At 39.5% G+C, this 13,511-nt stretch overlaps 1 protein-coding gene across 1 annotated transcript; it reads left to right on the forward strand.

Annotated features, from left to right (window-relative positions):
* The first annotated feature begins 4,757 nt into the window (after window positions 1-4,757).
* On the forward strand, window positions 4,758-12,969 carry GNG5 (G protein subunit gamma 5). The gene is made up of 3 exons (XM_004431550.3): window positions 4,758-4,935; window positions 9,108-9,252; window positions 12,747-12,969. Exons 1-2 carry the CDS (start codon window positions 4,855-4,857, stop codon window positions 9,231-9,233), a joined length of 207 nt encoding a protein of 68 aa, XP_004431607.2. The 5' UTR covers window positions 4,758-4,854; the 3' UTR covers window positions 9,234-9,252; window positions 12,747-12,969.
* Window positions 12,970-13,511: the final 542 nt, after the last annotated feature.

Genomic DNA, 13,511 nt, shown 5'->3' on the forward strand with positions numbered 1-13,511 from the left:
AAAGAAAAACACAAAAGGCTTTAAAACAGATTAAAAATGAAAATTTAGGAATGTATACAATCACATTATTATTCTAATTCAAAAAGACATATTACTAGTAAATAGGGCTGGTAATTGCAGTGACATGAACATGCCATACAACTAAGTAAAGTGGTAATTACATTATAATGTAATTACATTGCAACCAGGACATATTTTACTATTCTAAACAATTCATTTCATATATGGTAACTTCCTTATTAGAGGAAGTTAGTGGTAATAAGCTATAATAATTAGAGTACATGGGCATCATTAACTGGTATGCAAATTGGGAGGCTAGAATTTTCAATTTCTGTGGATGCATTAAAAATTTGATATTTTCCTTCAGAAGAAATTTTTACTTTTATTTCCTTTCTGATGTACTTATTTATTTATCTAGTACTACCTTGTTGTACACAGAACAAATTTTTAATTAGGCAAACTCAAGACAGATCAATCAAGGTCTGCTTTACTATTGTCCTAAAGTAAACTGGCCCACTATACTATCTCTTTTAAAGGAACAGCAAAGAAGCCGTGTTTTGAACTATAACTTCCTTTGTCATTTCTGACTGCATCAATGCTGAAGACCAAATCCTGTGCTGGTCAGAGATAAATAAAATGGCCTGGCATGAAAAGATGAGCCCTCAGGAATTAGACTGGGAGAACTCAAGATTCAAGTATGTAGTTAGCAGATCTTGAAGGAAGAAGAAGGGAGAAAGGGAAGTTACGAAGTAGCATCATAGCCATGAGGTAAGCCCATGTTATGAGAAAGCTATAATGCTTTGTAAACAGAGAAAGAAAAAGAGATAAAGAATAGAGAGAATGACTAAGTGGACTGGTAGTGAGAAGCAAACTGGAGATACGCAGCTGATTCATGTTTATAGTTAAGCACTAGCAAGAAGAGTCAAAAATTTTTGCTGTTGAGATCCTCAGCCTTAAGTCTGCTCCCAGTTTGGCCTATCTGTGCAACAGTTCCTGTCTTTTTGGATTTCCATGGGATCATTATCTCTACTACTGCACTTTGTTGATCTTTACAATAATCTCCTGATTGCTTGTGGTAACTTGAGTAAGTCTTTGCTATCAAAACAAAAGAGTAAGCTTAATTAGCCCCTTTAGGCATGCTTTGTAGTGGATCCTAACCAAATCACATTTCACATACTGAATCCTAACATATAATATTTGGGATTTTCAAATTCTTTACCTCTTACTAATTAATTTTCAAACAAAAGAAGACTGATAGCTCCATAGTCAAAGATAAAGTGACTGTAGAGTTCTGGTCTAATCTCTCATTTACTGCATACTTTTGCTTTACAACCCCCCCTGCCAGGAACGGAAAATTGGCTTTATCTTGCATACTAACTCCCATCAACTGGTACCAGCTGTACAAAAATGAGATACTGAAAAGGTTCCCAAGGCTACACCCGGCCTCAGTAGGAAAGAGTGCAGAAATGAGTTATCATAGTCAACTATGGGTTTGGGGGGAGTAACTGAAAGTAGATATACCACCCACCTGCTATCTCTCATCTAGTCTCTAGTTTAAAGAGCATTAGCAGGGCCAGCCCTATGGCTTGGTGGTTAAGTGCGCGCGCTGCAATGCTGGTGGCCCGGGTTCAGATCCCGGGTGCGCATCGAGGCACCACTTCTCCGTTCATCCTGAGGCCGAGTCCCACATACAGCAACTAGAAGGATGTGTAGCTACGACACACAACTATCCACTGGGGCTTTGGGGGGAAAAATAAAATAAATAAAATCTTTAAAGAGAATTAGCTATCATACTTTGCACTTTTCCAAAATGATTTTGGGAGTCAGTAGCACAGCTGAAAAACAAGCTTAAGAATTTCTGATACTCTGTTTAGTGCCTAGAAATAAGGATTCATGGTAATTTTTATTTCCTACCTGATCTGATAATAGGGCATACAGAAAGACAGTCAGTGGACTTGAGAAAATCCTTAGGATTTTCAAGTTTGGAAACCTGAAATGAGCCATGTTTAAACATACCAATATAGTAGAATTTCATACAAAGTAATTAAACAGACTGGGAGGCAGAGAGCAGGTTTCTAATCTTTTATAACCTATAAGACCAGTCATTTACTCTTTGCCTCAGTTTCTTAGTCTGTAAAGCAAGTGGCTTGGATTCTTTAAGATTTTTTGCAGCTCTAAAATTCTTTGCTTACTTGATTGCTTGAGGAAAGCAAAAAGCAATAGGGAAACTTTTATTCTGGAAAAAGAAATCATTATATAGTTAACCTCATGCCAGAGGATGAGAGTGCTTCTTGACATAATTCCTGATTCTTAAATCACCAAGAAATGAGGTCTATCTGATCAGGATAAATTCAGGTTATAAATATGTCTTGAGAATTCTGTTCTATCTAGTTCATGGTTAACCTGTAAATAAAGTTCTCTAATCCATTTAAAGGGTTACCTGTTTTAGGTAAATCGATTAAAATGTCTGAGGGCACTCCAGAACTCCCAAGAATTTTACAGTCCTTAGATTTGTAAGAGTAGTAGAGGAATGAAGTTTGTTTTTCATCCAGGTCCTAGCGTTGACAAAATGGCATACTCTCAGGATATATATGGGCATTTTAGGGTGGAGAAGGGTTTCCCAAAGAGTAACAGAATAATATAGATTTAGAATCTACGTTAGAAAAAGAATTATAGACTATGTTTTCTTTTCTTATATCCCTTCTAGGTCTTTTGAGCGAGTGTAGCTTTCATAATCATAAAATAGCAACAGGACATTTTAAACAAATCTCTGTTCTTTTCAAAAATTATCTCTTATTACATTTTCAAAGAGACAAGAGATATCTTCTTGCCCAGCATAAAACCTATTAAGATGAACATTACAGTGATGTTTCTCTTGGTAAGTGATATTTGAATGTATGGTTACAGAGTATCTCAAAGTTTGTATTGCAAAAATAGGAAAAGAGTTCAAGATTGAAATGATTGAGTTTCAAATATATTTAGAGTTAAACAAAGAAAACAAAACCTTGTCTCATTCTTCCTGATTGTAAGTATCAGTCAATATGGTATTATTAACACACAATGAAAGCACAGCACAGGTATATAAGAAGAGGTAGAAAGAATGCACTTTCGCCCATCTCCTTCTTTCCCTATGAAGGAATATAGAGTTTCTGAACTATACACATGTCCTGTGATGAAAGAAAAAACTGCTCCTTCACTTCCTGTACCCTCTGGGAAACCTTCCAAAAGGGAACAAAGCACAGAGATAAGACAGTTTCTATCATTTTTTGGACCGGAATTACAACTACTGAAATGAAGGGTAATACAAGAGGTAACGGAACAAGTAACAGAAAAAAATGTAAACTTTAAAATTAAAGGATATTTAATGGTACCTCCATACATCCACAGATGTCGAGTTAAAAATACAATAAAGTCTTATGACCTTTTTACTGGATACTTTAATTCTTTTTGTGGCTTCTTATAACCAAGTCTCCTATAGTTCCATACCCAATTATGAAAACTAATTATTACTGCAATACATGAGCAGCTCCATGGAAAGAAATACATTATTACATATAATGGGATAAAAATCAGATCTAAGTTCCAATCTTGTCTCCGCCACAAACTAGCTGTATAACTGTGGGCAAGTTATACAAGTTACACTGTACGAATTAAGTAAAATACTAAACTACACTGTATATTTTTTGTTTAGTAAATAAGTTAGGTTTTGTTGACATAAAGCAAATTATACACAGATTTTCTCACTATACAAAAAATCTGAAATGCATTAATGATGAAATTATTGATGTTTATAGAAAACATTAGTGTATTCGTTGATGGACTCGCCCAACAGAATAGGAAACATTCGTCCTAAGCGCTGTGACATAACACATACGTTTCCATGGGTGAACCATGCATTGGCTCAATCTATTTTGGTTAGATCCTACTGTCTCTCTCTCTCCAGAAAACTCCTTTGAAGATCAATTTCAAGGAGCAGGTAATAAATTACAAATAAGAACAAACTTTCCCGAAACACAGAAAGAAGTTTTATTTTTTAAAGTACAAAATAAGCGTGAATCCCCCAAATGAAATGGATAACGAGACAGGCGTCATCTTCAGCCAGCACCCTGGCTTCTTCACAACCTCTTCCGGAAAACCAAGAGGTAAGAGGTGATAGAAGCGAAACCTCGAGAAGATCCTCTTTTCTCTGCTTCCCGCCGCCGGCTCCCCTCGGTCGGTTACAGCTCCTGCGCGCTCTCTTTCGGCCTCGGGGGTCCGATGGCGGGGAAGCGGGCTGCGGACGAGCCACCCGCCGGACAAACTCGGGTCCCTGAGAGACGTCTCTAAGGGGACAGGGTGCCTCGCGCGGGACCCTTCTAGCTCCTACGCCCCGGCGGGGCTCTCTCCTTCCCTTCCCCTCAACTCGGTGGAGAGAGCTGGGACCCCTCGCCGCCCCGCCACCAGGCCTTTTATAAACGCCCTCAAGCAACGACTTCCCTCACCAGGCCTCTTCAGAATCGCTCGCAGGTGTGGGCGGCTCACAAGCTCGTTTCTTACCTCTCCCGACCCAGCCTCTCCGCAGACGGAAGTAGAAGCTGGACGTCCGGTCGCGCTCGCCCCACCTCCGCCACGCCCACTGTCCGCTCCGCCCCTTCTAGCTCCCTTCTCTCGCACCCCCGCGGGAAGCTGGAACCGCGGGCGGAGGAGGGCGCGCATGCGCGCCGAGGGTGGAGCCGCTGGGCGAAGAACCGGAAACTTAGAAACGAAGTTCCGAGCCCCGCCCCCTGCCGCGCTGCCCCGCCGTCTGGCCCCGCGGACCGACGACCAACCGACCGACCCACAGACCCGCGAATCGGCCCGGCTCTCGCGTGCGCCATGTCTGGTTCCTCCAGCGTCGCCGCTATGAAGAAAGTGGTTCAACAGCTGCGGCTGGAGGCCGGGCTCAACCGCGTGAAGGTGGGCGGGGGCGGGCGGTCGAGGGGGAGGGGAGGGCGGCGGCGGGTGGGACTCGGCGGCCGAGCTGGCCGGGGCGGGCGGGACTCGTGTCCGGCCCTCGCTTCCCCCTGGGAGGACGCGCGCTCGGCGTGGGCGATCGGGCAGTGGCCGGCTTTGGAGAAGAAGCGGCGCGTCGGCGCTGGGCTTTGGGGGGCCGGTTAGAGCGCCCTTCCGCCTCAGGACTCGCGATGGCGGGCTGGCCCTGGGCTGAACGGTGGCTTTCCGCATTCCGGTCCTCCTCCCTCTCTCTCCCTCCCTGCCTCCCTCCGCAGTGACTCCGCGGCCGGCCTCGCAACAGCTGCTCCTCCGCGCGCCGTCCGCACCCTCCCCGTCCCTCTACCAGCCTCCGCTTCTTGTCACCCGAGAGGGTGTCATCTGACTGTTGATTCAAAACAGACGTATTTTTTCTTTTCTTCTCAGAACTTTCCCAAACCCAGTCCCTTTATAGTAGATTCTTACCTCCAGCTCCTCTCATCTACTTAACACACACTTAAAAACGAATTCTTGCATAACTTCAGCTATAGGTTAAAGAAGCATGTTTGTTTTCGAAACGTTCCCGGTGTCTGAGGTTACCGCAGATGCCCTGTACAGCCTCGTACAAAGCGTGCATTTCATGGCTGTTTGGCACAGTTGGCTGTGATCTGACCTTGGGGCATCTCCTGGTTCGCGTACCCGAGAAAGTGATTAGGTGGACCAGTCCTGTTTGTTTTGGCGTCTGGTTAGCATTGCCCTTGTCTTGGGTATTTACTTTGGGGGAAAGCCTTGTGTGTGTGTTGATATGATAACCTGACATTCAAGTGCTGTTCTAAGTTTCTCTTGATTTTTTAAATCCCAAGTGGATTGGCTTTTTTCTGGTGCAGGTCATTTTACATGTGAAACACTTCTTATAATTAAAAAAAGAAACAGAGAAGAATATAAATCATGCGCTCTGTTGAAAGAAGCAGCCGGTTTCCACGATGATTTGATTCTGTACTCATCAGGCTAGTCTTCACTTCTCCCTGAAATGTTTTGTGGAGCAAGGTGGTGTCCCATTTACCTACTTCCTTAAGTAGAAATGTCAGGGACCTAGTTGACTCAGTTGTGGTCACCTCAGGAGGGAAGGGAAATTCCCGATAGTCTTGGTGTGGGATTCCCCTCCCTTCCTGTCCTTTAAGTGCTGTAGACTCCATTGCTGTTTGGAATCATTTCTCTAATCTCCAGATTCTTACCTCATCCCAGTGGTTTATGGTCATCTTGGCTGGATTTAACACTGAAATTTTAAATTAGATATTTCTTAACTAATCATTACATTATCATTCAGTTGTGCCTTTATGGTAGATTGGAATGGCCCAGGAAAGAAAAAAATGGGGGGAGGGGGCAGAAAATGGCTGGTTGAAAGCAGTAAGTATAAATAGGGGTACTTACTCGTAGTCTCCGAAGAAAATGAGATGAAGCCCTCAGACTAAAGTACAGTACTCTGAGAGCTTTACCATGAAAACCCTAGTCTCCCCAGTAGCTCCCCAGAGAGATGCCTGCCTCATACACCTAATTCTTTAGGAGACTTCTGGTCGGGATCATTCAAGCCACCAGCAGTGACTGGGTGTTAGAGTTCTGTCTGTCTGATGCTAGGGCATGTAGCAAGGAGGGGAGGGCATCACACCTTTGAACTTGAAATGAGCTTTTCTTTAGACACTTTGCAAAACCTGGTTAGTTTGATTTCATTTTGTTCATCTATTTTATCTATGACTCTCTGCTAGGGTTTTTTTTTTTTGGTGAGGAAGATCAGCCCTCAGCTAACATCCATGCCAATCCTCCTCTTTTTGCTGAGGAAGACCGGCCCTGAGCTAACATCCATTGCCAATTCTCCTCCTTTTTTTTCCTTTTTTCTCCCCAAGGCCTCAGTAGATAGTTGTATGTCATAGCTGCACACCCTTCTAGTTGCTGTATGTGGGACGCGGCCTCAGCATGGCCGGAGAAGCAGCGCGTCGGTGCGAGCCCGGGATCCGAACCCGGGTTGCCAGCAGTGGAGCGCGCTCACTTAACCACCAAGCCACGGGGCCGGCCCTGTGATATTTTATTTTTAAACTAGCATAAGTTTACTGTTTAAATCTTTGAGTACAGTTGATAGAAATTATCACAAATGCTTGAAAACTCTCCCATATGTAGGGTGACCATACACTTTATTGCCAACCCAGGACACTAATAATTATGCCACGATTATAGGGTTTCAATCTCCTGGATGGTGATTATTACAGTGCCTTGGTTCGAAGCTTGTTCCAGTTTTAGAGCCTTTGTCTCAGTTCTCCCCACTGCTTGGAATTAGTTTCTCACTGATGGTTACTTGGCTGGATCTGTTGTCATTGAGATCTCAGTTTAAATGTCACCTCCTCAGAGACACCTTCCCTTAGGTTACAGTGTCACAAACCACTGTTTTTTCTGCAGAGCACCTGTCTTTTCCCATGAACTGTCAGCTCCCTAACAGCAGGGACCTGGCTGTTCTTACATATTCTCAGTGTCTCGAGTATATTTGGCACATAGTGGTGCTTGAGATGTTTGTGAAAGGGAGTTAGGTTGGAGCCTTCCTACACTTTAGGCAGAAAATTAACAGATATTTTACTCTATCCTTACTGCTGGTTCATGTAAATGAAACCAACTTATAACATTGTGAAAAATGATATCACCCATTCCCCCACTTTAGCTACACATTCTTTTGGGGGAGCACGGTGGCCATTTGTTGTAGAACTTGTTACCAGGTATTTAAAAACTACTTGTTGAGGGCCGGCCCCGTGGCTTGGTGGTTAAGTGCGCGCGCTGCGATGCTGGCGGCCCGGGTTCGGATCCCGGGTGCGCATCGAGGCACCGCTTCTCTGTCCATCCTGGGGCCGAGTCCCACATGCAGCAACTGGAAGGGTGTGCAGCTGTGACATGCGACTATCTACTGGGGCTTTGGGGGCAAAAAATAAATAAAATCTTTAAAAAAAAAAACTACTTGTTGACACAGTCGCTAAGTAAACCTGTGGAACTCATTTCCGTGGACTGTTGTATAAGCCAACCATACAAACAGATTCTGAGAAGTTTGGATTCATCTCAGGATGATGGATCCTTTTATCAGGTTAATGTCTAGGTAACAGCTGTAATCTGTAGGGTTTCTTGGTATAGAGAGCATTTGTGATGCTCTTACCTCTCGTTCAAAGGCCAAAAACCGAGCTGGACCGGACACCTGCTCTCACTGTCCTTGGAGATAGTTAAAACTGAGAATAAAATACATGGTTTTCCCATCTTCCTAAACCTCAATTCAAGACTTAGGATATTGTGTTCATTTGGGGCATCTTTTAGTCATTCATGGTCTACATCTGAACCATTCAGTTCATTGTTTTGGTATCCTGCATCACCTTAACCAGAATATATACAAATAGTAGATGTTTAAGTGCTATAGGATATAAACAAAATAACTATAAAGCCACAGAAGTTCCTTAAGTCCCATTTGAGTGGCATTGCATACATATATGAAAATTACTAAATCACATTTAAGACAAATATACAGTTTCTTAAAGGCAGGCTGCTCAGTGAAGTTAAACCTAGGTTTGCTATCTGCCTTTCAGTCACAGGACACTGAGCAGAAAGCTGTCACTGTCCAGTTTTATAACATTAAACAACTGATGGTACATAATACCAAAACAGTGAACTGAATGGTTCAGATTTAGAACATTATGTTCATTCACAGCATTTTTGCAGTGATAACTGCTTTCAAGACAAAGTAATAGTTTGCTAGAATTTTAACACTTTTTGTTTAACCTCTAATATTGTGTACTGCTTTTAATAAAAAACAAAATGTTGAGTACCCTCAAGGTTGCACTTGAACAGCGTATTTAATAATAAACTAGCAAGATGTGCTATGCTATGCAGCTAAACAGAATTGTCCTGCTTATACTGAATCATTTGATGCTTCTAATAAGCAAAAGAAAACATACTATAAAGTAGAATCATTTACATGCATTGTTTTAAGTATAAGAGCTCAGTATGACTGTTGACCTTCAATTAGTATATATCTTCCTCTGAGTTAAGAAAAGTGTTCATTGTGGGTATTTTGAAAGATTTGAGAAAACCTTCGTTAAAACATTCTCACTAACCCATCCTCCCCTTGTTATGTATAGGTTTCCCAGGCAGCTGCAGATTTGAAACAGTTCTGTCTGCAGAACGCTCAACATGACCCCCTGCTGACTGGAGTATCTTCAAGTACGAATCCCTTCAGACCCCAGAAAGTCTGTTCCTTTTTGTAGTAAAACAAATCTTTGGAAGGTAAGTTTCCTTAAATTAAAACAACAAAACCCCACATAGTAGGAATAACTAGTCAAGTCTCTTTCTTTGCAGCACTTACAGGTTGACCAAGATCATCCCATGCACTTTTATTTAGCACTTTAAGTTTCCAGTCTCTTTGTTTTGTGAGCAAAGTGAGGATTGATGAAGTTTGAAAAGTGGTCTTGAAGATGAATTGTTTCTATTTTACCATAAAGAGGGTTAGAGGATTTAATAACCATAAAGAGGGCATAGGAGAGTTACTAGAAAATTTCACTGCTGTGACATGTTACCTTTTATAGCATTGGCCTAATAGTGTATTTTGGGGTCCCCAAATACTAGTTTAATTTTTGTGTATCTAGCAAATATTTAGCCCATTAAAAAAATCTGCAGTGTTTATGGGGATGACTTTTAAAGTACTACCAATTAATTTGGATTAATTCTGATGTTATTGCTCTAATAGAACCCAGCTACAGGGCAGCATAGCAAAGAATTGGGATTTGTGAACACGAGAAAATCAGGAGATAGTTCAGTAAGCTGATGTGTCAGCATTTGGAGTTGGGAATAACAGGTTTTACTTTTTATTCTTATTTGTTAGGTAAAGATAAAACGAGAGAAATGAAGTGTATGAGTTCATGGTGACAGACAGTGGATTGAATTTCAGAGGATTAAGAAAATAAAGGATGGGCTGGTTTAAAGCATGCTTCTGTATGTTAATCTGTACCTTCCAGTTCAAATGTTAGTGTGCAAAAATGTGTAAGGTTTAAAAGAGATGTGACCAAAAACATGCTGTGGATAATTAAAAATGTAATGCAAGGGTACTACCTTTTATAAATCCATAGTACTTTAATCAGGGTGTATACTCACCAGTATTGACCTATGAGAAGCAACCTTAAAATAATACAGTCATGTGCCACATAACAAGGGTTTGGTCAGTAGAGGACCATGTACACAACGGTGGTCCCATAAGATTAGCACCATATAGCCTAGGTAGGTAGTAGGCTATACCATGTAGGTTTTCATAAGTACACTCTATGGTATTTACATAAGGATGAAATGGCCTAACGACACATTTCTCAGACGGTATCCCCATCGTTATGGGAAGCATGACTGTAGTGCTTGAAAAAGAAAAGAAAGATGACTCTGTGGCACACGCCCTTTACAAACATTCTAACACCTCAAAGTCCAGGAAGCTGCTTCCTAAAATACTATGTTACATAGCTGTGCCCTCCCTAATTAAGCTTTGTAGACTTGGGAGTGTCCAGGAAGTCTTTATAAGTATGACCTGTTTCCAGTAAATACAATGATTGGTTAAGTTGATTAAGATTTTTGAAACACCAGGGAAAAAGACCACCTTTGAATAACAGTCTTTCATAAGGAAGCAATTCTTTTTAAGTGTAGCACTTTCGTATTTAACAGTTTAATAGTTCCTTGCTTCTGGCAACATTAATTCTTCATGGCAGTTTTTGGACATTTCTTATTTTTATGGTTTACTAAAGATCCTTTTTAAACCTCTGTTCCTGTTGTATTCACTTTACAAAGTGGTTTATTTTCATTTGATATAAAATACAGTTAAGAAGTCTGGCTTCTTAACTGGCTGTTAATAGTTTCATTGCACAGGAGTCTATGACTTGCTTAAGGTTATAAATATGGCAGGGATAAGAACCCAGATGTCAAAGTAAAATAATGGCTGTTAATCCTGGCAGTATAATAAAACAGCTTTGTGGATATGATTTGAAACACTTGGGGCTAGGAAAAGAATATTTGGATGTAAAAGCATTCTTCTCAAACTTGAATGTATCTGCAAATCACCTTGTTAAAATGCCAGTTCTAATTCAGTAGGTCCAGGGGTGAGGGCCTAGAATCTGCATTTCTTACAAGTTCCCAGATTATACTGGTGCTGTGGTCCGAGGCCCATACTGAGTGGCATAGATGTAAAGAATCTATATTTGAGTCTTTATACTCATAGCTTTTAAGAATATATGGCTTTTATAATTAAAAAAAGAAAAAAAGCATATGTAATTTGGGAACAGCTAGTACGAGGAAAACGGAAATTACCATGATCAGCATACCTAGAAATAACCAGTTAACAGATTATATTTCTTTCTCTTTTAAGAGAAAACAATTTATTTTTTAAAAATAATGAGGATCATAGTATGTACAATTTTTTCATTCTGCTTTTAAAAACACTTATGAATCTTATTTCATTAAGTATTCTTTGTAAATGAGATGTTTAGTGGTTGTACTGTAACTTAATTATACTTCATTGAATACTGAAGTTTGCAAATTTGAGGCTTCACTGAGGCCAATATCTTGGTACCTGTATGTATACTCTGCCTCTCTATTTCTTTAAGATAAATTTCTAGAAATAAAATTACTCAATAAGGGATGACATTTAAAAATGGGTAACACTAGTCTTATATTAAACTTTGCTATTCTGCCTGGAGCTTGAGAGTGTTTTTTTTGCTGAGCCCTTGCCAAACAGACCTGAGCCCATTTGCTACTATTTTCTATCTCGTCTTGTAATTTGTACCGATTCAAATATGTTTTAAGTGAGGTTAAACACTGTGTTTTTTCACCAGCCTCTTGAACATTTTTGGATGGAATATCTCAAATTTTCAAATAAGTATAAAGATGAACCATGTATCTACCATCTTGAATTAAATGGTTTACCTTGTTAATTTTTAAAAATGCAAGATCCACTTTTTCTACCTTTCCATATAGATAACTTATCCTAAAGTTGCTATGACCACGTTTTTACTTTTTACTACATATATTTATTGTGTTTTATCGTTTTAAAACATAGCCAGTGTTTAGGGCATAACTATTATTGCATTATTTTTGAGATTTGTGTTGATCCATGTAAATTGTTGTTGTTTTAATGGCTGTGTTAGTATTCCATCCTGTGTATAAACCTTAGTTTATCTATCCATTCCCCTACTGAGTTGCATTTAGGCTATTTTCAGTTTTTTGCTCATAAAACACCACTATAGTTAATATCCACATACACGTTTCTCTTTGTGTATAGGTTTATCTAGGTAAATAGAAGTGCTTTCCTCAATACTATTGCTCATTTTCTAGGGATGTTCAGACTTTTCTCAGCTTGAAGATTTTTATATTAATTAATATTAATTATTAATTTATACTAATTAATTTTTTTTATATTAACTTTTTTTATTAGGATACAGAGTATATTTTGGCAATGATCTTGGCCAGTTAATCTTTAAGTCTGTTTATTTATAAACCATAAATGATACATACTTCAGTGTGGTTGTGAAAAATAAATTACATTTTACACTATAGGCATTTCCCAATTTTTCTTAGAAACCCTGTGACGTGTCTGGTTTTTTTTTTAACAGGCTTAGATTAATTGAAAGTACTTGTATAAACTGACATTCATATGAATGCCCTAAAAGTAATACAAGATGTACTGCTATTCAGAAAAAACTATTGTTCTTTGATACTTTTGCCCTAATTTGCTTCTTTTTCCATTTCAGGTTTTCTAAACCACTTTTCATGAACCAGTGAATATTCAAAGGAGAGCTGAATTTGAAGCCTGTATAAAAGCTTATCCCTGTAACACGTGCCATACTATACAAACTTCTGCTTTGTCAGTCCTTAACATCTACCTCTCTGAATTTTCATGAATTTCTATTTCACAAGGGTAATTATTTTATATACACTGGCAGCAGCATATAATAAAATACTTAGTATAAAAGGTTTTTTGCTTAATTATTGGTATTAAATATACTATGTATTTGTTTTGAATACCTAAGAGAAATGGCAATTTTCCCATTGTCATTAGAAAGGGGTTAAGTTTTTAGTGTTTGTTCCACCAAATCTTCTCACATAACTTTGTCTTACATTTGCAAGACTGCTAGGGAATTAAAGGTAAATGGCAAACTTTTATTCTTTTAAGGGTCAGGAAGAGGCTGCTAATAATTCTACAGTTTCTATCCATGAGCTATTTACAGGGTTTTCCTTTAATAATAAATATTTCTAATAAACTCCTTTGTTAGGGGTATTACCATTACACCTAAAAGTTAATTACTTCAGAACAGATGTCTCTCCTAGTGAGAATAGTAGAGAAAACACTGGACATAGAATTCCATTAGAAGATCTAAGAAAAACTTTAGAGCTTGAGACAATTCCTAATTGGAATACTAAACTACAATATAATGAGGTACAAAGGAGCAAGAAAAAAGGAACCAAAGATTAGCTTCAATAATTTACAGCTTTAAGTCCTTGGTAAATCACTTGCT

This window comes from Ceratotherium simum, chromosome 2, assembly GCF_057802395.1.
Source record: "Ceratotherium simum simum isolate JZ-2026a chromosome 2, ASM5780239v1, whole genome shotgun sequence".
Lineage (NCBI taxonomy): Eukaryota > Metazoa > Chordata > Mammalia > Perissodactyla > Rhinocerotidae > Ceratotherium > Ceratotherium simum.

Coding starts and splice junctions, on each gene's coding strand:
- GNG5 (XM_004431550.3), top strand. CDS start 4,855: ATGTCTGGTTCCTCCAGCGTCGCCGCTATGAAGAAAGTGGTTCAACAG. Junction 4,936..9,107: donor CCGGGCTCAACCGCGTGAAG/GTGGGCGGGGGC, acceptor TGTTATGTATAG/GTTTCCCAGGCAGCTGCAGA.